The sequence below is a fragment of the Salmo salar genome, chromosome ssa04, assembly GCF_905237065.1.
Source record: "Salmo salar chromosome ssa04, Ssal_v3.1, whole genome shotgun sequence".
NCBI classification, from domain to species: domain Eukaryota; kingdom Metazoa; phylum Chordata; class Actinopteri; order Salmoniformes; family Salmonidae; genus Salmo; species Salmo salar.
Window position 1 is genome coordinate 6,316,360 of NC_059445.1, and position 27,589 is coordinate 6,343,948.

Genomic DNA, 27,589 nt, shown 5'->3' on the forward strand with positions numbered 1-27,589 from the left:
ATAAAAATAAATTTGACTATATTGGCAGCTGCCCTAAAATGGTCTTATAGACAAACATGTACCAGTGTGTGTATCGCCTTACAGTTTAGGTTGGCCTTCCTGCTAACTGATATTAGGTAGAGTGGTGATATATCTGTTGTTGGTTACAAATCTTAAAGCAGCATGGTAATGTGTTGTCACGTCCTGATCAGAAAGGGGTATTTTTGTTATTGTAGTTTGGTCAGGACGTGGCAAGGGGTGTTTGTTTAGTGTCTCGGGGTTTGTTGGTCTATGTGCTTATGTAAGAGGGGTGTTTGTTTAGAGTGTTCCGGGGTTTTTGGTCTATGTTCCATGTTAGTGTATTTCTATGTTCAGTCTAGTCTTTCTATTTCTATGTTTAGGGTTTGTTGATTGACCTTCAATTGGAGGCAGCTGTTCCTCGTTGCCTCTGATTGAAGGTCCTATGTATAGGGGTGTTTGTGCTATGGGGGTTTGTGGGTAGTTGTTTCCTGTTTTGTGTCTGTGCACCTGACAGGACTGTTTTAGTGTCGTTCGTTGTTTTGTATACGTGATTTGTTTGTTTTTCCTTCTTTTGATGTAATAAAGAAGAGGAGTATACACGTTCCCGCTGCACCTTGGTCCAATCCTTACGACACCCGTTACATGTGTATCTAGTGTGAGCAGGGAAGAACAACGAATGGTATTCTCAAGAACAAGAAATGGACTTGTGTTACAAAGCGAACATCTGAGGTAGTGTAGAAGGTTGCTTTCTTGTTCTTGAGAACACAATTTGTTTAGCTTTCTTTGCATTTAAAGGTGCAATCAGCAGTTGCTACATCCATTTTTGGACTTATAAATGAATGATATGTACCCATTGATTCTTGAAGAATATAACTTAGAAATGCCTCATGAGCTTAGTTCAACTGTCATACCCCTTCAAAACCCAAAATATAAACAAAGTAAATGTAAACAAATTATATAGCCTCAAAACATGGTTAAAACTTTTGATATCATTGATGGTCTGTCCTTGCATCCATAGCTCTGTCTATGAATTTGAGAGTGGTTCCAATTCTCCTGCCCCATCACCTTGCTTTTTACCGAAACAGGGAAGGGGATTGACGCCTTGTTATTGTTTCAACTACTGATTGCCGCCATAACATCAATTTGAGCTTGTCAGAAGTCATGTCATCAACCTGGACACATTGTGATCTAACACTAAGATAAGCATTAGAAGTGCATCATCTGTATTATATTTGAAGTCCATGTTAGTCCCTGATATGTTTCATTTGAGTAATGGACAAAATGCCTACATCATATTGCATGTGTTGCCTATACGATTTTAATAATCTAGAAATTGCACGTTTGCATGAGTTAGTCTTGTTACAATGAACATAAAAAACATCTCATCACTCATACAACTTATTACAGAAGGCATTGTATAAAATAAAGTGCATACCGTATGCAGTCTTAAGAAACTCACAAAGTTTCACATTCACTTTTTATATGTAAATCTGGAAATACCAGAAATAGCCATTTGTATTTGCACACACAACAATGTGTTTAGTGTTGAAATAGTACAGTTATAGATGTCTTTACCTTTGCCTGCCTGCTGAGTTGGGGACCTACAGTCATATGTCTACAAGTAGAGATTCAGCTGATGTTTTATAGAGATGTGGGGCGTAATCTCACACCAAGAGCAACAGCATCAGAACATGATTAACCCTATCAGTCCCGAGATCAGTATCTGACTTTCACTTATCTGCATGTCCAGCCCTTATATTTAGCCTCACAATGAAGTATTTTAGCATTTTCTTTTCAGGGCAACAAGGGCTACAATTAGAAAACAAAACTATTTGACATAAACAGTTGAATTCATGAGTGTTATTGACAACAACTTGATAAAAATGAATTGATTTATACAGCTAAAGACCAGTTACGCCAACAAGACTGCAGAGAGAGATCAGATGCAAAGTGAGAAATACAAAGATCATATCTTATAAGAGCTTCTACTGGCACATACTGTATAATGTCTAATAATCTATATAAAATATAATATATGCCATATGTCACGATGAGTCAGTGACAATGAGTCAGTGATATGACTAAGATTACTTTGTCTAAACAACCCATTTAATCAGTAAAGTATCATTATTTAACTGTAGCAGAGCATGATTTACAAGAATTCCCCTGACTGACTAGAAACTGACTTGCGCCGACCCATCCCCCTTCAAGTCAGTCAGGGGATTTCAGATGACTCAAACTGAAACTAAAACAGAAAAAATATGAATTAAACAAAATAAAGTAACATAGATTGGATGTGTATGATTCAATACATGTTTAGGTAGTACACGTGTTTACATAAGTTTTGTGTTATTTTTTAAATTAGTGATGGGTGACTTGAGGGAGAAAGAGGGTCAGTGGAAAATTACTTTAGGATGCTGTTGCATGGGCGGGGGTAGATTTGCTTGAATATAATAACACACAATCAGCATTCATGAGTTTTATTGACAAATGTCACAACAAAAAAACAAGGTCCGCCAAAGCAATATACAGATTAAGCCCAGTTACAGTAGATGTCCTAACCGACTTGCCAAAACTATAGTTTGTTAACAAGAAATTTGTGGAGCGGTTGAAAAACCTAAGTATATGTAAACTTCCAACTTCATCTGTACTTTCTCTGCACTGCTGATTCATGAACTCTCTGCTGTTTGTTAATGATAGTCAGAAGACTGACGATATATTTCGGTAGAATGGTACTCTGATCTAGACGTTGGAGAGAAAGGCACTCGCACGCACGTGCATGAATGCACACATTCAGACAGTCAGAACACACATATTCAACACAAGGTGTATAATATTATTCAATAGCTGCTGTAAATCAATCACTGTTACCTGGTGGCCAACTACAAGAAACGTCTGACCTCTGTGATTGCCAACAAGGGTTTTGCCACCAAGTACTAAGTCATGTTTTGCAGAGGGGTCAAATACTTATTTCCCTCATTAAAATGCAAATAATTTTATAACATTTTTGACATGTGTTTTTCTGGATTTTTTTGTTGTTATTCTGTCTCGCACTGTTCAAATAAACCAACCATTAAAATTATAGACTTATAATTTCTTTGTAAGTGGGCAAACGTACAAAATCAGCAGGGGATCAAATTGCTATGTAACTGCAGGAGAGAGTTTGATTTACAAGAAATCCCCTCACTGACTAGAAACTGACTTGCTCAGACCCCTCCCCCCCTTTTAGTCTGTCAGGGGATTTCAGGTGACTCAAACTGAAACTATAACTAACAGATCAAGCCCAGTTACACCAACCTGACTGCACATCTTCATATCTTATGAGAGCTTCTACTATCTCATACTGAATAACGTCTAATAATGTATATCAAATATAATATATGCCTTATGTCACGATTAGACAGTGACAATGAGTCATTGATATAACTAAGATTACCCTGTGTAAACAACTCATTTAAACGCTATACTTATATCTCAACTTGTTTTCTAGCAGATTAGTACAAATGTCTCAACCCATGCTCAAGAATGGCCTTTTCCCCTTCATTCAGATTACAACCTCTCACTTTCGGTTATTAGAAAATGAAGAGACCACTGCAAAATGATCAGTTTCTCTGGTTTTACTATTTCTAGCTAAGTGTTTGGGTAAAATTAACATTTTTGTTTTATTCTATATACTACTGATAACATTTCTCCCAAATTCCAAATAAAAATATTATCATTTAGAGCATTTATTTGCAGAAAATGAAAACTGGTCAAAATAACAAAAAAAGATGCAGTGTTGTCAGACCTCGAATAACAAAGAAAATAAGTTCATATTCATTTTTAAACAACACAACACTAATGTTTTAACTTAGGAAGAGTTCAGAAATCAATATTTGGTGGAATAATCCTGATTTTCAATCACAGCTTTCATGCGTCTTGGCATGCTCTCCACCAGTCTTCACATTGATGTTGGGTGACTTTATGGCGCAAAAATTCAAGCAGCTCGGCTTTGTTTGATGGCTTGTGACCATCCATCTTCCTCTTGATCACATTCTGGTCTGGAGATTGGGTTGGCCATGACAGGGTCTTGATCTGGTGGTTCTCCATCCACACCTTGATTGTCCTGGCTGTGTAGCATGGAGCATTGTCCTGCCTGAAAAACCAATCCTCAGAGTTGGGGAACATTGTCAGAGCAGAAGGAAGCAAGTTTTCTTCCAGGACAACCTTGTACGTGGCTTGATTCATGAGATGTGGGGCGTAATCTCAGACCAAGGGCAACAGCATCAGAACATGATTAACCCTATCAGTCAAGAGATCCCAGCAAAAATTGGCTTTTCAATTATCTGACTTTAATTTATCTGCATGTCCCGCCCTTATATTTACCCCACAATTAAGAATTTTTAAATGTTATTTTAAGGACAATAAGGGCTACAATTAAAACACAAAAAAGTATTTGACATTAACAGTTGCATTCATGAGTGTTATTGACAAAAACCTGATGAAAATGAATTGATTTATACAGCTAAAGACCAGTGATATGTGATATGACTAACATTACCTTGTCTAAACAACCCATTTAATCAGTAAACTATTGTTATGTAACTGCAACAGAGAGTATGATTTACAAGAAATCCCCTGACTGACTAGAAACTGACTTTCTCAGACCCCTCCCCCCCTCTTTGTAGTCAGTCAGGGGATTTCAGGTGATTCAAACTGAACCAAAAACTAACATAGCAAAAATATGAATTAAACTCAGTAAAGTAACATAGATTGGATGTGTATGATTCAATACATGTTTAGGTAGTACACGTGTTTACATATGTTTTTTGTGCTATTTCTGATCTTCAGATAAAGGAGTGATGGGTGACTTGAGGGAGACAGAGAGTCAGCTCAAGACCAGTTACACAAATCTGTCTGCAGAGCGAGAACAGATACAAGAGAGAAATACAAAGTTCATATGTTATGAGAGCTTCTACTGTCATGAAGACCATAATATATAATATATAATGTATTGATAGATTGTAGATAATTGCTGTTTGTGTGAATAATATATTTTGTGTGATTAAGGAGAAGTAGAATGAAGCCTTAAGTCTCTGGGATGTTTTGCCTTATAAAGTCATAGTGGAAGTAGAGAAAAGGGTTTTGCTGAATATTAGTTTATTGGTTTGAAGAAGTGTCTTTGTACTTCCTGTGACCTGTGACCCCCAATATGTTATCTGGGGCAACAGTAGGACGAGAAGAGGAAGTTGCCCCATGTGCTATGGATCCCAGACGAGAAGATGAAGTGGCCCCAATCGCTATGGAACTCCAACCTGGTCTGAAAACATTCTGAATTATTATGTTTAATCCAATTAGGGGAGGGGTGGTAGGGTTAGGGGAAAATAATAAAGGAAAATATATGCATATATATATATACTGTATTATTTACCAAAAAGATATGGGGGATTGGAAATGATGCAAACAATTCCCTTGATGTAAGTAAAAATCTATCTGCAATATGAAAGCTGATCTACCCCTTAAAAAAAGGTATCATTATTTAACTGCAGCAGAGAGCATGATTTACAGAAATCCCCTTACTGACTATAAACTGACTTGCTCAGACCCCTCCCCCCCTTTTAGTCTGTCAGGGGATTTCAGGTGACTCAAACTGAAACTATAACTTGTGTAAAAAAAAAATCAAAAAAGAATCAGCAAGGTATTGCTATGTAACTGCAGGAGAGAGTATGATTTACAAGAAATCCCCTGACTGACTACAAATGGACTTGCACAGAACTTGGGGGGGGTTTCTGATACTTTAGTTACTGATTGAATGGGTTGTTTGGCCAAAGTCATTTCAAACTTAAACTAATATAGAAAAACAATTGAAGAAATCTCAATGACGTAACATATTGGATGTGTATGATTCAATGACATGTTTACGCAGTACATGTGGTTACATACGGTTTGTGTGTTGTGCTATTTCTCAAAAGGAGGCCTACTACTGTTGTGTTGTCTGCAAACTTGAAGATTGAGTTGGAGGCGTAGTCATAGGTGAACAGGGAGTACAGTAGGGGGCTAAGCACTCACCATTGTGGGGCCTCTGTGTTGAGGATCAGCATAGTGGAGGTGCTGTTCCCTACATCACCAACTGGGGGCTGCCCATCAGGAAGCCCAGGATCCAGTTGCAGAGGGAGGTGTTCAGACCCAGGGCCCCAAGCTTGATGATGAGCTTGGAGGGTACTATGGTGTTGAAGGCTGAGCTATAGTCAATGAATAGCATTCTTACATAGTTATTCCTCTTGTCCAAATAGGATATGGCAATGTGCAGTATGATGGCAATTGCATTGTCTGTGGATGTATTGGGGCGGTATCCAAATGTAATTGAGTGCAAATAGTCTGCGTAGCCATTTGATTAGGTGTTCAGGAATCTTATGGCTTGGGGGTAGAAACTGTTTAGAAGTCTCTTGGACCTAGACTTGGCGCTCCTGTACCGTTGCCGTGCGGGAGCAGTGGGAACAGTCTATGACTAGGGTGTGTGAAGTCCTTGACAATTTTTAGGGCCTTCCTCTGACACCGCCTGGTATAGAGGTCCTGGATGGCAGGAAGCTTGTAGTGCCTTGCAGTCGGAGGCTGAGCAGTTGCCATACCAGGCAGGGATGCATCCAGTCAGAATGCTCTCGATGGTGCAGCTGTAGAACCTTTTGAGGATCTGAGGACCCATGCCAAATCTTTTCAGTCTCCTGAGGGGGAATAGCTTTTGTCGTGCCCTCTTCATGACCGTCTTTTCCCTTTATAATCCGTGATTAGAAATGACTAGAATTGGACGTGCCCTCTTCATGACAGTCTTTTCCTTTTATAATCCGTGATGGAGTCCTTGCCACATATGTCTTGTGTCTGAGCCATTGAATTGCGACTCCACTCTGTCTCTGTACTGACGTTCTGCCTGTGTGATTGCCTTACGGTGGGAATAACTAAACTGTTTGTTTTCAACCATATTCCCAGTCACCATGCAGTGTTTAAATGAGGTGGTTCACAATTTCAGTTTTGCACGAATGCTGCCATCTATCCACAGTTTTTGGTTTGGGTAGGTTTTAATAGTCACAGTGGGAACAACATCCCCTATACACTTCCTGATGAACTCAGTCACCGTGTCCGTGTACATGTAAATGTTATTCTCAGAGGCAACCCAGAACATATCCCAGTCCGCGTGATCAAAACATGGATTCTGATTGGTCAGACCAGCGTTAAATAGACCTTAGTACGGGTACTTCCTGTTTGACTTCCTGCCTATAGGAAGGGAGGAGCATGGTGGAATCGTGATCTGATTTGCCAAACGGAGGGCCTTGTAGCCATCCCTGAAGGAGGAGTAACAATGGTCAAGAGTTTTTGATGCGCGAGTACTACAGGCCATGTGTTGATAGAACTTCGGTAGCCTTTTCCTAAATTTGCTTTGTTAAAATCCCCAGCTATAGGGCCGTCGTGGTATCGGCTTGAGGGGGAATAAACATGGCTGTGACTATAACTGAAAAGAATTCTCTTGGGAGGTAATACAGTCGTCATTTCATTGTATGGTATTCTAGGCATGTTGAACAAGAGGACTTGAGTTCCTGTAAGTTATCACAATCACACCATGAGTAGTTAATCATGAAACATACACAACCGCCTTTTTTCTTCCCTTTATTCCTGTCTGTGCGATGTACTGAGAACCCAGCTGGCTGTATGGATGGGGACAGTATATCCAGAGAGAGTCATGGTTCTGTAAAACAGAGTATATTACAGTCCCTGATGTCTCTCTGTAAGGAGATCCCCGCACTGAGCTCGTCTACTTTATTGTCCAGGGACTGGACATTAGCGAGTAATATACTCAAAAGCGGTGGATGGTGTGCATGCCTCCTGAGTCAGACTAGAAGACCCCTCCGAATATCTCTTCTCCGCCGGCGTCTAGGAGCAGCCTCTGGGATAAGTTCCATTGCCCTGGGGGGTACGAACAAAGGATACAATTCGGGAAAGCAGTATTTCTGGTCGTAATGCTGCTGAGTTACCCCCGCTCTGATATCCACAAGCTCTTTTCGGCTTTATGTAATAACACAAAATACTTTCTGGGCTAATAATGTCAGAAATAACACACAAAAAAAATAAAAATACTGCAAAGTTGCTTAGGAGCTCGACGCAGAGCTTCCATGTCTGTCGGCGCCATCTTCTGTATAATATGATGATAATATACAGGATCGGTACAGGATACACATGGTATACACTGTCCAACAAAATGCTCACTTCCATGTTCCCTCTCAATAAAGTGACACCATTAAGAAATAATAAAATATATTAATAAAACATTTAAAGTAAATGGGCTCGGTAGAATAGAATAAACATATTGCATGTATAAATACAGGAAACCACTCAACAATTTATAGTACAATATTTACACGTGTGTCAGGAAGAGCAAGTGTTTAAATTGTGCAGTACATAAATACGAAGTCTAGTAGCAGAAGTTGTGTTTAGCATGAGGTCCATAATTATTGGCACCCTTGATGAAGATGAGCAAAAAATACTGTATTAAATAAGTAATGAAAACACTGAGCTATATTGTATGCTTAAAAAATCTGAAATTATATAATTATATACTAATACAATTGCTCAGAGAAAGATTTTGTTTCATTTATTATTTTCTTTACTCAAAAAGACAGGGGTCCAAATTATTGGCAAACCTGTTTTCAATACTCTAGCACCCTCCCTTTCGAGGATAATGACACTGAGTCTTTTTCTAAAATGTTTTATGAGATTGGAGAACACGTTGGAAGGGATCTTAGAACATTCCTCCATATAGAATCTTTCCAGATCATTGATATCCTTCATCTGTTTTTATGACCTTTTCAATTCAAAGCACATGTTATCAATGGGGTTCAAGTCTGGAGACTGAGATGGCCATTGCAAAACGTTCATTTTGTGGTCAATTAAGCATTTCTTTATGGATTTTGATTAGTGCTTGAGGTTATTGTCTTGCTGGAAGATTCACTTGTGGCCAAGAGGCAACCAGGTTTTTGCTAAAATGGCCTGGTAATGTTCATGATGCCATTTAGTTTATATGTGTGTGGGGGGGTGTCTATGTGTGTGTGGATGTGTGTGTGTGTGTGTGTATGTATGTGTAGGTGTGTGCTTGTGTGCGTGAGTGATTGCAGTTGGTCAGTCCAGATCAAGTGTTCAGCACTCTGATGGCTTGTGGAGAGAAACCGTCTCTGAGCCTGTTGGTCTGAGACCCAATGCTCAGATAGTGTCTGGCCATGTGGGGTACTTGATGATGCTGCGGGACTTCCTCAGGCACCGCTTTGAGTAGACGTCCTGACTGGGAAGGGAGCACGGCCCCAGTGATGTACTGGGCCATCTTCAATACCTGCTGGAGGGCCTTGCGGTCGTGGACAGAGCACTTCCCATACCAGGCCATGATGCAGCCAGTCAGGACGCAAACGATGGTACAGCGTTAGAATTTGGAGAGTACCTGGGGGGGACATAACAAATTTCTTCAGCCGCCTTAGGAAGTGAAGGCGCTGTTGCGCCCTCTTGGCGAGAGTGGTGGTGTTGTTGGTCCATGTCAAGTTCTCGGTGATTTGGATGCCAAGGAACTTAAAACTGCTGACTCTCTCCACTGCAGTCAAATCGATGGGGCATGTCTTCTGTTTCAAGAAGTCAATACAACATGCCTATCACTTTGAAGATGCAAAATATTTTTTATTGTGAAACAAACAAGAAATAAGACAAAAAAAGTCTATACTTTGTAGAGCCACCTTTTGCAGCAATTACAGCTGCATGTCTCTTGGGGTATGTCTCTATAAGCTTGGCAAATCGTGCCACTGGGATTTTTTCCAATTTTTCAAGGCAAAACTGCTCCAGCTCCTTCAAGTTGGATGGGTTCCTCTGGTGTACAGCAATCTTTAAGTCATACCACAAATTCTCAATTGGATTGAGGTCTGTGCTTTAACTAGGCCATTCCAAAACATTTAAATGTTTCCCCACAACTCGAGTGTTGCTTTAGAAGTATGCTTAGGGTCATTGTCCTGCTGGAAGGTGAACCTCCGTCCCAGTCTCAAATCTCTGGAAGACTGAAACAGGTTTCCCTCAAGAATTGCCCTGTATTTAGCGCCATCCATCATTTCTTCAATTCTGACCAGTTTCCCAGTCCCTGCCGATTAAAAACATCCCCACAGCATGATGCTGCCACCACCATGCTTCACTGTGGGGATAATGTTCTCAGGGTGATGAGAGGTGTTGGGTTTGCACCAGACATAGCGTTTTCCTTGATGGCCAAAAAGCTAAATATTAGTCTCATCTAACCAGAGTACCTTCTTCCATATGTTTGGGGAGTCTCCCACATACCTTTTGGCGAACACCAAACGGATTTACTTATTTTTTTCTTTAAGCAATGGCTTTTTTCTGGCCACTCTTCCATAAAGCCCAGCTCTGTGGAGTGTACGGCTTAAACTGGTTCAATGGAGAGATACTCCAATCTCCGCTGTGGAGGTTTGCAGCTCCTTCAGGGTTATCTTTGGTATCTTTGTTGGCTCTCTGATTAATGCCCTCCTTGCCTGGTCTGTGAGTTTTGGTGGGCGGCCCTCTCTTGGCAGGTTTGTTGTGGTGCCATATTCTTCAATTTTTTTAATAATGGATTTATTGGTGCTCCGTGGGATGTTCAAAGTTTCTGATATTTTTTTATAACCCAACCCCAATCTGTACTTCTCCACAACTTTGTCCCTGATCTGTTTGGAGAGCTCCTTGGTCTTCATGGTGCCACTTGCTTGGTGGTGCCTATTGCTTAGTGGTGTTCAGAACAGGTGTGTATATATACTGAGATCATGTGACAGATCATGTGACACTTAGATTGCACACAGGTGGACTTTATTTCACTAATTATGTGACTTTTGAAGGTAATTGGTTGCACCAGATCTTCTTTAGGGGCTTCATAGCAAAGGGGGTGAATACATATGCACTCACCACTTTTCCCTTTTTTTTCGTTTCACTTCACCAATTCGGACTATTTTGTGTATGTCCATTATATGAAATAAAAATAAAAATCCATTTAAATGACAGGTTGTAATGCAATTTTTTTTTAAATGCCAAGGGGGATGAATACTTTTGCAAGGCACTGTAGCCTTCTAAGGGAAGACCCCCATGAAATGGACAAAATAGAATGGGAACATATTGGCACCGCACAAAACATACACACGATGGACAATACCACTCAATTTGGCCCATTTTCATCCAAAACATATTGCAAATGTCATATGGCAAAGTGTCACACCAAAAAAATCCTATAGATGGCGAGCGCGCTCTCCGTGAATTTTCTTATTGCAAATATAACACAAGTCAACACTTATCGAAAACTTATCACCCCCTTAAAAAAGTGCTTTCTGGACCGTTTTTCGAAATTCTTTAGACTTTTTTGGTCAATTACACATGTATAAGAACTGTATGAACATACTTTTGTCATATTTTATTGACATCATTTTTTTATTTTTTATGCTTGTCCATAAGGCAATATGATTTCATAGGAAGTCAAAAGTCGAAGTCAAAAGTAACTTTTTATTCTCTTTTTTTTGCCAAATGCCATAAGAAATGTCCAAATGAAATGTTCAATAATTTTGTTTGTCAATTATACATGTATGAAAGTATTGAATGTGCCAAATCACAGCAAAAATACAATAGATGGCGAGAGCGCGCCACCGTGAATTTTCTTATTGCAAATGTAACACAAGTCAAGACCCAAGAGTAAAATTTTGAAAATTTGAAATTTTATTGTCATGTTTTTTTTACTTGTCCATAAGGCATATGTTTTGTCCATTTGCAATATGATTTCATAGGAAGTCAAAAGTCGAAGTCAAAAGTCACTTTTTTTTATTTTTTTTGCCAAATGCTATAAGAAATGTCCAAATACAATATGAAAGTATTGAATGTGCGAAATCAGGATGTTTTGTCCATTTGCCATGTACGATCATAGGAAGTCAGTTTCCAAACCCAAAAGTCAGTGAACCATGTCAAAATGGCATTTATACTGCCCAAATGATATATAGCCCAATTTTAAGCCATAAATCAACCTAGATGGTCTATTTGTCATGTATGATGAGGGAGAAGTGGGACTGTTGTTTTTTAATGATTTTTTGAAAAACGTCCAAAATGACCACGGATGGGCATGGGTGGGGGGTGCTCCCTACCCAACCGTAGACCCCTTGCTCCCCCCTAAAGGCATTAAAAAACATTTTAAAAATGTGCTTCTGATGACCCATTCCAATCACCAGGTGTACGGCTGTACATTTGCAATATGTTTCAATGGGCATTTAGCATCATGAATTTCACATGCTCAAAAATTCTGCAGAAATGCATAATTGACTGGCCCAATGAACTCGGGATGGCCGGGCAGTGACTGTGGTTCCTCTCCATCGCTCGTTGTGTTGATTTCATCATGTCCATTTGGTGATGTTTTTTCACTGTTGAATCATATTGCAAATGTGCGTTACATTTGCAATATGTTTCAATGGGCATTTAGCATCACGAATTTGACATGCTCAAAAATACTGCAGAAATGCATAATTGACTGGCCTGATGAACTCGAGATGGCCGGGCAGTGACTGTGGTTCCTCTCCATCGCTCGATGGTGACATGAGAGAAGTGGGACTCAGTCGTTTTTTAACGATTTTTTGAAAAATGTCCAAAATGACTAGGGGCGCCCCCTACTGGATGGGCACAGATGGGGGGTGCTCCCTACCCAACCGTGGACCCCTTGCACCCCCCTAAAGGCATTTAAAACCATTATAAAAATGTTATCCTGGTAACCCGTTCCAATCACCAGGCGCACAGCTGTCCATTTGCAATATGTTTCAATGGGCATTTAGCATCACGAATTTGACATGCTCAAAAATACTGCAGAAATGCATAATTGATTGGCCCGATGAACTCGGGATGGCCGGACATTGATTCTGGTTCCTCTCCATCGCTCGTTTGTGTTGATTTCAGAATGTCATTTTGGTGATGGTCTATCACTGTTTAAACATATTGCAAATGTACAAAAGTCACCCAGCAAGTCAGCGTCCATCAGTCAATTAGATATCATTCTGACACCAAACTGATACCATCTGACACCAAATACACTTTTTCCAACTCGTTTAAAAGCCAACTATCACATATTTCAGAGCAGGCCCATAATTCATAGCTTCTTCAGTTTAAAACATAATAAAAACATAAAACACATAGTTACGTTCTAGCTGCGGGTCCAGCTCTGACATTATGTGTAGGCCTATGTGAGGCGACCCCGAATCCCGAGTTTCGGCTCGATAGGTCATTCAGTGCCCGAGCAACGACCTTAATTGGTGCTGAAAATCCACTTTTTCCAGGAGTTGCTACGGGGTCCTTGAATGAGCTATCGGAGAGAAACGTTGGGGTCTGTCTCTATGGGCCGAGGCGGTTTCAATGCACCTGTGTCACGTTCTGACCAGTAAAGGGGTTATTTGTTATTGTAGTTTGGTCAGGACGTGGCAGGGGGGTATTTGTTTTATGTGGTTCGGTGTGTGTGTTTATGTAGAGGGGTGTTTGGTTAGTGTTTTCCGGGGTTTTTGGGCTTTGTTCTATGTTAGTATATTTCTATGTTCTAGTCTAGTCTTTTTAGTTCTATGTTTAGTTTATTGATTTGGCCTTCAATTGGAGGTAGCTGTTCCTCGTTACCTCTGATTGAAGGTCCTATATAGAGGGGTGTCTTTTGTTTGGGTTTTGTGGGAAGTTGTGATTGCATAGCTGTGTTTAGCCTGTAATCCTGTTCGTTCGTACGTTTTCTTGTTTTGTTTTCTTCAGTGTTCAAAATAAATATATAATGAGCACTCAACCCGCTGCGCTTTGGTCCACTTACTACGACGACCGTTACAACCTGGTCTTGCGACTCTGGGACATTTCTAAATGTCGTCATTTTCAAAATTAATTGAAGTTATTGCAAATGTACGAGGCTGTTTCTCGGTCTGAGAACCATCTAGAGCCACATAACTCACCGTGCACTATCGACTTGAACTCTAGAACAGGTTTCTAAAGTTTCAGAGCTCTAGGTCTGACGGTTCTTTGATAGTTTGAACGAAGGTAACTATTGCAGGCTCTGTATGTCTCTAAGCCCCACACTGTGTCACTATGTCCTAGCTATGTGTGTGTGTTAGTTTTTTGGGGAAATCTGATGTGATAAATGACTGATTTACAGTTCATGAGGGTTACCTAGTCACACATATGAAGTTTCGAAATGATCTGACTTTTTTAACCCTTCAAAAACAGCCCATGTGACCCATATTTAAGGCACGTCCGGTTGGCACAGGAAGCTATAAGTAAACACATATCCTGATTGGGGTATGCTCTTACAGAATCCCGAGTTTACATTTTACATTTTACATTTTAGTCATTTAGCAGACGCTCTTATCCAGAGCGACTTACAGTAGTGAGTGCATACATTTCATACATTTTTTCCGTACTGGTCCCCCGTGGGAATCGAACCCACAACCCTGGCGTTGCAAACACCATGCTCTACCAACTGAGCCACACAGTTTAAAGTCTTTACGTTAACCTCTTACATCTAGACGTTCCGCTAGCGGAACACCTGCTCCAATATCCAATGATAGGCGTGGTGCGAATTACAAATTCCTCAAAAATACAAAAACTTCCATTTCTCAAACATATGACTATTTCACAGCATTTTAAAGACAAGACTCTCCTTTATCTAACCACACTGTCCGATTTCAAAAAGGCTTTACAGCGAAAGCAAAACATTAGATTATGTCAGCAGAGTACCAAGCCAGAAATAATCAGACACCCATTTTTCAAGCTAGCATATAATGTCACAAAAACCCAGAAGACAGCTAAATGCAGCACTAACCTTTGATGATCTTCATCAGATGACACACCTAGGACATTATGTTATACAATACATGCATGTTTTGTTCAATCAAGTTCATATTTATATCAAAAAACAGCTTTTTACATTAGCATGTGACGTTCAGAACTAGCATACCCCCCGCAAACTTCCGGAGGAATTTGCTAACAATTTACTAAATTACTCACGATAAACGTTCACAAAAAGCATAACAATTATTTTAAGAATTATAGATACAGAACTCCTCTATGCACTCGATATGTCCGATTTTAAAATAGCTTTTTGGTGAAAGCACATTTTGAAATATTCTAAGTACATAGCCCGGCATCACAGGGCTAGCTATTTAGACACCCGGCAAGTTTAGCACTGACCAATATCAGATTTACTATTATAAAAGTTTGATTACCTTTTGTTGTCTTCGTCAGAATGCACTCCCAGGACTGCTACTTCAATAACAAATGTTGGTTTGGTCCAAAATAATCCATCGTTATATCCAAATTGCGGCGTTTTGTTTGTGCGTTCCAGACACTATCTGAAAGGGTAAATAAGGGTCGCGGCGTGGCGCAATTCGTGACAAAAAAAAGTCTAAATATTCCATTACCGTACTTCGAAGCATGTCAACCGCTGTTTAAAATCCATTTTTATGCCATTTTTCTCGTAAAAAAGCGATAATATTCCGACCGGGAATGTCCATTTAGCTAAACAGAGGAAAGTAAACAAAGCTTTCGGTCGTCGCGGGCACGAGCCCTTAGTCTCACAGTACTGTAACCAGCCACTACCCAAACGCGCTACTTTTTTTCAGCCAGAGCCTGCAAAGCCACGATTCAGCTTTTTACCGCCTTCTGAGACCCTATGGCAGCCGTAGGAAGTGTCACGGGACAGCTAAGATCCTCACTCTTCAATAAACAGAGACAAGAAGAACGACACCTTGTCAGACAGGCCACTTCCTGCATGAAACCATCTCAGTTTTTTGCCTGCCAAATGAGTTCTGTTATACTCACAGACACCATTCAAACAGTTTTAGAAACTTTAGGGTGTTTTCTATCCATATGTAATAAGTATATGCATATTCTAGTTACTGGGTAGGAGTGGTAACCAGATTAAATCGGGTACGTTTTTTATACAGCCGTGAAAATACTGCCCCCTAGCCATAACAGGTTAAGAATTGACTGATCTACATAGGGTTGAATGCAGTGATTTTCACAATCTGAAGGCTGGTTATATCAAAACACCTTTAGGGTGTTTTTAACAACTTCCGGTTGCTCCAGGAAGCTTAGAATCAACACAGGTAGACCTCATAGTGGCCTGATGGTATGTCATCGAAGACAGGTTCATATGGCATTCATAACCCACATAGGCTTCAGGTTGAATTTAGGGGAATAGGCAATGTATTCCAATGGGGTGAAAAGTCATTGCAAACGTTTTGATGTTAACACCTTCTTTTCACTGTTAAGGGTTAATGGCACATGGTCAAGGTTATGCTTGCGCAGATTGGAAGGACCTCAGGAACATTCCTGAGGTCGAATTGTGCTTCTAACCCTAACGGTTCTCTCGCTGTCACCCAAAAGCACTTGAAATTTAGGGCCAGGCTTCATTTTGGGCCTACTTTTTCTCACGGTCGCTGTGCTTAGAGCTACGGTCAAGCGGGGCATCTCGTTGAACTCGGCACAGCCTAGAGATAATGGTAATGCCATTGCAGGCTCAGTGTGTCTTTAAGCACCGCACTGTGTCACTCCATCCTTGCTGTGTGTGTGTGTGTGTGTGTGTGTGTGTGTGTGTGTGTGTGTGTGTGTGTGTGTGTGAGAGAGCTTTTCTTTGACATCTGTTGGGAGTAATGACTGATTTACAGTTCATGAGGGTTACCTAGTCACACATATGAAGTTGTGGAAAGATCTGACCTTTTTAACCCTTCGAAACAGCCCCTATGACACCATTTTAAGGCACTTCTGGTTGACACAGGAAGCTGAAAGTGAACACATATCCTCCTTGGGTTAGGCTCTTATAGAATATTGAGTTTTAAGTCTTTACGTTAAGAACTGACTTATTTACAGAGGGTTGAATGAGTGTGTGTTATTTCAGAAAATCACAGAAAATCACAGAAATCTCGCAGAGCTCCGAAACCCGCCTTAATGGATTCATCTGAACACGCTGCAACTGGATCTGTAACTTTTTCCAAAAACCCCCCACTTTCTTTGAATTACGAGAGATAAATGTCTGGTTCTTTTTTTCCTGACACCGTAGGTTCATGTACTTTGACGTGAAACGGTCAAATTAGCGCTCTATTTTTGTTTTTGACCTTTAATCCCACGAAAATGGCCTTAACTCAAAAAGCGTTGAGGCCTCAACTCCATCTTGTTCGGAGCAAATGCCCATTATGCCAAACCTATGCTCACCAAGTTTCGTCTTCAAAGTATTTTCCGTTTAGGAGAAAAGGCCACGTCGTGAATCGTGATGTTTTGTGCATTTGCAATATGATTCCATTCGCCCTCTTGTGGTATTTGCCGGGACAGGTGAAAAATGACCAAAATTTGAACATTTTATAAAACGGAAACCGAATGTCCGAGAGACTCCGTTCGATGACTTCCCGGAAGATCCGGCCCCGGTGCACGGCCCGACGCCATCCGCAAATTTTACAAACGTTCGCGGACGTCTAGTAAGGGACCGTACATTTGCAATATGGACTTTCTCATCAACCATACAGCAAATGTCAAAATGTTCCCTTCATGTATGTTATTGTTATTTTACTGTGTTACTTTTTATTTTATATTTTACTTGAATTTATTGAGTAAATATTTTCTTAACTCCATTTCTTGAACTGCATTGTTGGCGGAACCCCTGGCCAACATCCAGTGAAGTTGGAGCGCGCCAAATTCAAAAACAGAAATACTCATAATAAGAATTCTGAAAACATACAAGTGTTATACATCAGTTTAAAGATTAACTTCTTGTTAACCTGTTAGGGCTAGGGGGCAGTATTTGCACGGCCGGATAAAAAAACGTACCCGATTTAATCTGGTTATTACTACTGCCCAGAAACTAGAATATGCATATAATTATTGGCTTTGGATAGAAAACACCCTAAAGTTTCTAAAACTGTTTGAATGGTGTCTGTGAGTATAACAGAACTCATATGGCAGTCAAAACCCTGAGACAAATCCTGACAGGAAACTGAAATCTGATGTGTGGATATCACTTCAAATTTGCCATTGAAACACACAGTGGCTTGCGATTCATTTAGCACTTCCCATGGCTTCCACTAGTCCCCAGTCTTTACAAAGAGTTTTGAGCCTCCTACCATCAAAATTGACTGAAAGAGAGGATGTTTACCTTGGTCACAGGAAATGGGCCATTACCATTGTGACGTTGGCGCCCATGGGTACTCTCCCTTTTCGAAACGTTTTGAAAGACAATGCAACCATCCCAATGGAATATTATTGAAGCCCTGGTTGAAAAAGCCCCTAAAGATTTATGTTATACAACGTTTGACATGTTTGAACGAACTTAAATAAAAAAAAATTGCTCATTCCTGACGACAAGTCAGACGCAGACGGTACATTTTCACTAGCCTTCGGAGCGCGCTAACGCTATTGGGACATACATTATTAACTTTTTTGAACAAAACTACATTTGTTATGGACCTGGGATTCCTAGAAGTGCCTTCTGATAAAGATAATCAAAGGTAAGGGATTATTTACAATAGTATTTTTGATGGTTGATCGTTCCAAGATGGCTCAAAACATGTATAGCCTAGACTATTTTTCTGGGCATACCACGTCGTTTATTGCAAAGTGTGATTTCCCAGTAAAGTTATTTTTAAATCTGGCAAAGAGATGGCATTCAAGACATGTTAATCTATAAGTCTTTGAATGACAATATTACATTTTAACAATGTTTTCGAATAGTAATTTTGTAAATTGTAGCGCTACTAAACCGGAAGCATTTGAGGCAAAAGATTTTCTGAACGTCATGCGCCGATGTAAAATGCTGTTTTTATATATAAATATGAACTTTATCGAACAAAAAATGCATGTGTTGTGTAACATGATGTCCTAGGAGTGTCATCTGATGAAGGTTGTCAAAGGTTAGTGCTGCATTTAGCTGTGTTTTGGGTATTTGTGATGCATGCTAGTTGCTTTGAAAATGGCTGTGTGATTATTTCTGGCTGGGTACTCTGCTGACATAATCTAATGTTTTGCTTTTGCTGTAAAGCCTTTTTGAAATCGGACAACGTGGTTCGATTCAGGAGAGGTGTATCTATAAAACGGTGTAAAATAGTCATATGTTTGAGAAATTGAAGTTATAGCATTTATGAGGTTTTGCATTTAGCGTGACGCGATTCCACTGGCTGTTGATTAGGGTGGGATGCAAGCGTCCCACTGGCCCACAGAGGTTAATCCAGCTGCTGTGTCAGATTTCAAAAAGGCTTTACGGCGAAAGCATACCATGCGATTATCTGAGGACAGCGCCCAGCTAACAACACATTACATACAGTTACCAGCCAAGTAGATGAATCACAAAAGTCAGAAATAGCGATAAAATGAATCACTTACCTTTGATGATCTTCATATGGTTGCACTCACATGACTCCCAGTTACACAATAAATGTTCGATAAAGTTCCTCTTTATATCCAAAAACCTCCGTTTGGCTGGCGTGTTTTGTTCAGTAATCAACTAGCTCCAGGGCGCGCACAACAGGCAGACGAAAAGACAAAATAGTATAGGTAAAGTTTGTGGAAATATGTCAAACGATGTTTAGAATCAATCCTCAGGTTGTTTTTAGCATAAATAAGCAATAATATTTCAACCGGACAATCGCGTTGTCAATAGAAAGCGGAAAATCAACAAACGGCGCGCTCTCGGACACGCGCCCCAAACAGTATGGGACTTCAGACAGACCAGTCATAGAAAGTGGTCTTACTCACTCATTTTTCACAATACAAGCTTGAAACAATTTCTAAAGACTGTTGGCATCTAGTGGAAGCCATAGGAAGTGTAATCTGACCCCACTGTCATCGGATACTGTGTAGACATTCAATAGAAAACTACAAACTTCAAAAATCCCACTTCCTGGATGGATTTTTCTCAGGTTTTCGCCTGCCATATGAGTTCTGTTATACTCACAGGCATTATTTTAACAGTTTCGGAAACGTTAGAGAGTTTTCTATCCAAATCTACCAATTATATGCATACCCTAGCTTCTGGGCCTGAGTAACAGGCAGTTTACTTTGGGCACACTTTTCATCCGGACGTCAAAATACTGCCCCCTATCCCAAACAGATTGTCACGTCCTGACCAGTTAAGGGTTTGTTTGTTATTGTAGTTTGGTCAGGGTGTGGCAGGGGGTGTTTGTTTAGTGTGTTCGGGGTTTTTGGTTTATGTTCTATATTTTCTATTTCTATGTGTTTATCTAGTTTTTCAATTTCTATGTTGGGGTTTTGGTAGGACCTCCAATTAGAGCCAGCTGGTTGTCGTTGCCTCTAATTGGAGGCCATATTTAAGTGGGTTAGTTTTCTCTTGTGTTTGTGGGTGGTTGTTTCCTTGTATAGTCTGAGCACCTTACGGGACTGTTTTCGTCGTTAGTGTTTTGTGTAAGTGTTTTGTTTTTTCCTTCGAATAAAAGAAGATGTTTAATATACCCGCTGCAGTTTGGTCCACTCCATACGACGACTGTTACATTAAGGGCTTGTAAGTAAGCATTTCATTTGTATTCGGTGCATGTGACAAATTTTTTTTTATTTGAAATACGAGATCCCGACTTTAAAAAAACTTTCATAACAACTTCCAAGTCCTTAACATAGGTTGGAAACTCAGTTATTATCTTTGGACCCAGACTTTCCCTACATGCTGAACTCTGACATCAGCTACCACGGAAATGACTTTGATGGCAGCATCTTCTGCAGTTAAATACAACAACAAAACTTTATTTATCAAAATAAACATAACTATATGTTCTTTGAACACTATAAATTGTTTGCTAACATTTCCAAGTTCCTACTCCAAGTTGAGAAGTCGTTCCTCTGATAACTCTAAACTCTGATAGGACTTGAATGTGGCAATAGACCTTGGAGAGAAAAAAACAAGGAAGTGAAAATATACAGTATAAAAGAAAAGTATGAGCTGACTGAAAAACAATTGGTGGGGATGTAGGGTAGATTAAGATGTACTTTAAAACTATAGAATCAAGGACTACCTTCTTAATTCAACACAACACTAACTTCATACACATGGGCTCTTTCTCAGTTGTCTAAAACTTTTCCCTCTCCTTCACTGATCTGAAAGAACTGATCAGGTGAAAGTTAAGCCAGCCTAATGATGAGCTTCCTTCCGCCATACTGTTTCCACCTGTGAACATTTTTCCAACTAGTGCAGATGAAGGGGAAGAGTCAAGGAGAAGATGGATTTTTAGACAATTGAGAAAGAGCCTCTGGCCAGGTTCAGTAGCGAAACGTGATTGAAAATTGCAGATAGAAGTGCTATGAATAAAGTGGACATGATTCCTTCTTTTCTACATGTCAGAGAGGCATGTTTGTTCTACATAACATATTTCTATCTGAACGTTCCTAAACATTGCATGCTGCTGAAGGCCCCCCTTGGTCTGGTCACATGTCCACAGATGACATACCAAGATCACCATCTAGTGGTCAATTCTCATACTGCTATAACTTTTCTGAGAACGACTAGTTTCTATCTATTCAATCTGACCTTTTTAAAAGGGCAATTGCACTTCCTGATTTGGCTTTGTTTTTCATCAATGCTCAATAAGAACTACTAGCGGCCATGACTGAAGGTAAATGAAAGTTGTCTCGGGGGTGTGATTAGACATGGGTGTTTCTTGGGTGCGTCTGCCATTCAATCACAACAAACAAGTGCAGTAGTGAGTACAGCTTGGTAAGCTATGGAGAGAACAAAGTTTTGAGGACTTCTCTCCTCCCGACCGACTCGCCATCTCAAGATGGTCAGCTAATTCAATTCTATGTAGGCTAAAGCTAGTCCTTGATCATGACTCTCAGTTCTATGTGTAGGCTAAAGCTAGTCCTTGATCATGACTCTCAGTTCTATATGTAGGCTAAAGCTAGTCCTTGATCATGACTCTCAGTTCTATATGTAGGCTAAAGCTAGTCCTTGATCATGACTCTCAGTTCTATATGTAGGCTAAAGCTAGTCCTTGGTCATGACTCTCAGTTCTATATGTAGGCTAAAGCTAGTCCTTGGTCATGACTCTCAGTTCTATGTGTAGGCTAAAGCTAGTCCTTGATCATGACTCTCAGTTCTATATGCAGGCTAAAGCTAGTCCTTGGTCATGACTCTCAGTTCTATATGTAGGCTAAAGCTAGTCCTTGGTCATGACTCTCAGTTCTATGTGTAGGCTAAAGCTAGTCCTTGATCATGACTCTCAGTTCCATTATATTACACAAGAGTCATTGGACGAAGGTGTCTTCTGTAAGGGGGAGTTTTGTTAAGATAGCTGACACTCGGTCTGAACATTAACATGCATTGCTTGCGGTATGGTTTTGGAAGCATAAGGACCCCATCTTTCATATCAGAGAGGGGAAAAAAACATTGATATACACCTTGATAAGGTTAGGGTTAGTGTTCCCAGACGGAAACATCTCCATGTTACAGCGCTTGTTTACGGAAAACAGACAGAGACAAGAAACGACCACCTGTGCTCTGTAACATGCTCTGAACACCTGTGTGTAAGCATAACTCAGGAAGTGTAGTTTCGTCAGATGAACGCGCACATAGTGTATATTTTTTATTTGAAGAATTCCTTCTTGCTGATGAAAGATAAGGGCCATATGTTTCGAAAGCCGTAACGCAAGTGATGATTATTGAGGCTGAGAACTGTAGGGAGAAGGCAGAATGCTGCCTACAGATTTTGAAAACCAGGCTTAAGCCTGCGCTGACCTTGTGTTTAGCCAAGCTGACAGTAGCTAGCTAGCATAGCTTGGTGATAGCTGCAGCTGGCTATCCTAGCTAGCTGATATTTCTGTCAAATCAGTTATTACTCAACAAGTCTTTCTGGGTAAGTCAATAAGAGCTTTCCACGCCTGGATTGTGCAGCATTTACTCATTATTATTTAAAAAAATTCCTCAAGCTCTGTCAAACTGGTTGTTGATCATTGCTAGACAACAATTTTCAGTTCTTGCCATAGATTTTCAAGTAAATATATGTAATAACTGTACCTCGGCCACTCAGGAAAATTCACTGTCTTCTTGGAAAGCAACTCCAGTGTAGCTTTGGCCTTGTGTTTTATATATTGTCCTGCTAAAAGGTGAATTAATCTCCCAGAGTCTGGTGGAAAGCAGACTAAACCAGGATTTCCTCTAGTATTTTGCCTGTGCTTAGCTCCATTCTGTTTCTTTTTTATCCTGAAAAACTACCAGTCCACCCATAACATGATGGAGCCACCACTACGCTTGAAAATATGGAGAGTGGTATTCAGTCATGTGTTGTATTGGATTTGTATTCAGGAAAAAAGTGAATTACATCGCCACATTTTTTGCAGTATTACTTTATTGCCTTGTTGCAAAAAGGCTGCATGTTTTGAATTATGTTTTATTCTGTACAGTCTTCCTTTTCTCTCTATTAGATTAGTATTGTGGTGTAACTATAATGTTGTTGATCCATCCTCAGTTTTTCTCCTATCACAGTCATTGAACTCTGTAACTGTTTTAAAGTCCCCATTGGCCTCATGGCGAAATCCCTGAGCGGTTTCCTTCATTTACATTTACATTTTAGTCATTTAGCAGACGCTCTTATCCAGAGCGACTTACAGTAGTGAATGCATTCATTTCATTTCATTTCATCCTTCCTCTCCGGCAACTGAATTAGGAAGGACACCTGTATATTTGTAGTGACTGGCTGTATTGATACACCATCCAAAGTGCAATTAACAACTTCACCATTCTCGTAGGGATATTCAAAGTCTGCTTTTTTTTAAATTTTGACCCATCTACCAATAGGTGCCCTTCTTTACAAGGCATTGTAAAACTTCCCTGGTCTTTGAGGTTGAATCTGTGTTTGAAATTCACTGCTTGACTGAGGGCCCTTACAGATCATTTGTATGTTATGTTAACCACTATTATTACACACAGAGTGAGTCCATGCAACTTATTACAGTATGTGACTTGTTTTAAGCACCTTTTTACTCCTGAACTTATTTAGGCTTGCCATAACAAAGGGTTGAATTCTTATTGACTGAAGGCATTTCAGCTTTTCATTTTAAATTAATTAGCAAAATAACATTCCACTATGACATTATGGGGTATTGCGTGTAGGACAGTAACAAAAACATCTCAATGTAATCCAGTTTAAATTCAGGCTCTAACACAACAAAATGTGGGTAAAGTCAAGGGGTGTGAATACTTTAAGACACTGTAATAATGTGCAAATATTACACTTGTCTTTCGTCTTTTACTGTAATTCACAGCCGATACAGATACTGTACCTATCAGCATTTTGCCTGGTGGTGCTGATAGGGTTAATGGCAGGAACCAGGTTCCCGAGATTTACTGGGATTTTCCGCCCAAACCCACTGTAAGGATGATGCTGGAGATGAGAAGCAGGTACACGGAGTGGACGTTTAATTAACAACGGACACGGGACGGGACAGCGCCTGGACAGGAACACACAACGACATTAATGCTGACACAGGGATCTAACCAAAGAAACAGACAGATATAGGAGGGGCAATCAACAAACTAAAGGAGTCCAGGTGAGTCCAATGATGCGCTGCTGCGCGTGATGGTACCGGTGATGTGCAGGTGCGATGAAGTGCGTAACGATGGTGACAGGTGTCCGTGGTGAAGGCAGTCTGGCGCCCTCGAGCGCCAGAGAGGGGAGAGCGGGAGCAGGCGTGACACCCACTCCCTTTTCCCAGGATAAATAATTGCGAGAAACTAGTCAATTATAATAAATTAGGTGAGGTGAAATGATACTGTTAAATGATATGGAATGTCTAAATCTGTCTTCACACAGCATTCTCTGCTCTGCTATGAGCGTTGGTTATTGACTATGAAAAATCAGAGGGGACATAATAGTGTTGTTCTGGGACCATAACGTGAGTCTGACTGGGGAAGAGGGGTCTCCTCGAGGGACCCGCGTGTGTATGTGTGAGGGGCGGGAGAATCCGAGGTCTACCAACCAGGACTAGACATTGGCCAATCAGAATCCACCCATCCCTGCACAATTGGCACTCCTCTCGAACGGTTACAACTGTATGTGCATTCACATAGCAAGCCTACTCTTCAGCTGGGCTGGAGGTTAGGATGACTGGTTTTATTGTGTGTGTTTGTTATGTAGGTGATTGTATGCAGGTCTGTTGGAGATTCTGGAGTGCCTGAGCCCCTTACTACCCAGAGAGTGGAACACCTGGTTCTCTGTCTTGTTCAACCACATGATATGCTTACACTTTACAACAACTCTCATGAATAGGCCATTAAAAATGGTTTATAAATTAATATGTTAGAAATGCTTAGGATGTTTTGTTTAGAAGTGCTTCATTAATGTTAACAAATAAGAAAATAAAGTATTAACAGCATGTACACTGTTTATGAATATTAATGTTTATACATGACAATTTTTTTATTTTTTTATTATACTGAATGATTTTTACAGCTGATTCTTTGTTTTCACTACAGGTGTAGGAAGAACAACAAACCAAATAACTTATTTGGCATGGAGGACTGTGTTATGGTCACCCAAAGGTAATCAGATCCATTGACGAGCTGGAACAGTGTAGGGTGCATTATGAAAATCAACTGGGTCTGTGAGAACCAGACGCACAATCAACTGGGTCTGTGAGAACCAGACCCACATCCATGTTGAACACTAGTTGTAATTGTTATGGCTCCATGGTTAAAGAAGGAGCAGTCTGGAATTGTCTAAGTGGCAGGGTGACTGGTCGCTTTGCTGTTTGAATCCCAGATTGACTCTTTATTAAGTCTATCTGAAGGAGTTGTGTTGAATATCCATGTGAGGTTTTAAGCAGTTTTAGTATTTATTTGTAATAACTGACAACATTATATCAGAAATTATTATGGACTCCAGTGCACTAAATATACAGTAGAAATGATCAGGTGTTGTATTAGTAGTGAAGTATACATGCATACCATTATGTTTATTTAACTAAGCAAGTCCGTTAAAGAACAAATTCTTATTTACAATGACAGTCTAGGTAACAGTGGGTTAACTGCCTTGTTCAGGGGCAAAACGACAGATGTTTACCATGTCAGCTCAGGGATTCGATCCAGCAACCTTTCGGTTACTGGCCCAACGCTCTAACCACTAGGCTACATGCCGCCCCATGTAATGTATTGTAGTGAATTTGGGGCCTAGTCCCTCATCCAGCGACTGTCAACACAACACCTCAGTCGTTACACCAAGAGATATGAAACCCTTGATGAGGTTGCTAGGTGTTGGGTTAAGGTCACTACAGTATAAACTCAGTATAAACCAGGTTATGAGGTTGCTAGGTGTTGGGTTAAGGCCACTACAGTATAAACTCAGTATAGACCAGGTTATGAGGTTGCTAGGTGTTGGGTTAAGGTCACTACAGTATTAACTCAGTATAGACCATGTTATGAGATTGCTAGGTGTTGGGTTAAGGTCACTACAGTATAAACTCAGTATAAACCAGGTTATGAGGTTGCTAGGTGTTGGGTTAAGGTCACTACAGTATTAACTCAGTATAGACCATGTTATGAGATTGCTAGGTGTTGGGTTAAGGTCACTACAGTATAAACTCAGTATAAACCAGGTTATGAGGTTGCTAGGTGTTGGGTTAAGGTCACTACAGTATTAACTCAGTATAGACCAGGTTATGAGATTGCTAGGTGTTGGGATAAGGTCACTACAGTATTAACTCAGTATAGACCAGGTTATGAGGTTGCTAGGTGTTGGGTTAAGGTCACTACAGTATAAACTCAGTATAGACCAGGTTATGAGGTTTCTAGGTGTTGGGTTAAGGTCACTACAGTATAAACTCAGTATAGACCAGGTTATGAGGTTGCTAGGTGTTGGGTTAAGGTCACTACAGTATAAACTCAGTATAGACCAGGTTATGAGGTTGCTAGGTGTTGGGTTAAGGTCACTACAGTATAAACTCAGTATAGAACAGGTTATGAGGTTGCTAGGTGTTGGGTTAAGGTCACTACAGTATTAACTCAGTATAGACCAGGTTATGAGATTGCTAGGTGTTGGGTTAAGGTCACTACAGTATAAACTCAGTATAGACCAGGTTATGAGGTTGCTAGGTGTTGGGTTAAGGTCACTACAGTATTAACTCAGTATAGACCAGGTTATGAGGTTGCTAGGTGTTGGGTTAAGGTCACTACAGTATAAACTCAGTATAAACCAGGTTATGAGGTTGCTAGGTGTTGGGTTAAGGTCACTACAGTACAAACTCAGTATAGACCAGGTTATGAGGTTGCTAGGTGTTGGGTTAAGGTCACTACAGTATAAACTCAGTATAAACCAGGTTATGAGGTTGCTAGGTGTTGGGTTAAGGTCACTACAGTATTAACTCAGTATAAACCAGGTTATGAGGTTGCTAGGTGTTGGGTTAAGGTCACTACAGTATAAACTCAGTATAGACCAGGTTATGAGGTTGCTAGGTGTTGGGTTAAGGTCACTACAGTATAAACTCAGTATAGACCAGGTTATGAGGTTGCTAGGTGTTGGGTTAAGGTCACTACAGTATAAACTCAGTATAGACCAGGTTATGAGGTTGCTAGGTG

The 27,589-nt window shown here is 40.2% G+C and overlaps 2 protein-coding genes across 11 annotated transcripts in view; both read right to left on the reverse strand.

The window, feature by feature from the left end:
* The window catches only part of LOC106597144 (interferon-induced very large GTPase 1), a 31,705-nt gene extending 29,932 nt beyond the window's left edge, over positions 1-1,773 (reverse strand). For both annotated transcript variants that reach the window (XM_045716362.1, XM_045716363.1), the window contains exon 1: positions 1,576-1,773. In XM_045716362.1, the coding sequence (XP_045572318.1) occupies positions 1,576-1,611 (36 nt within the window). In that variant the 5' untranslated portion in view covers positions 1,612-1,773. The remainder of the gene's footprint in view (positions 1-1,575) is intronic.
* The window catches only part of LOC106591609 (prostaglandin reductase 1), a 123,073-nt gene that overhangs the window by 68,059 nt on the left and 27,425 nt on the right, over positions 1-27,589 (reverse strand). The gene's annotated exons all lie outside the window — the stretch shown is intronic.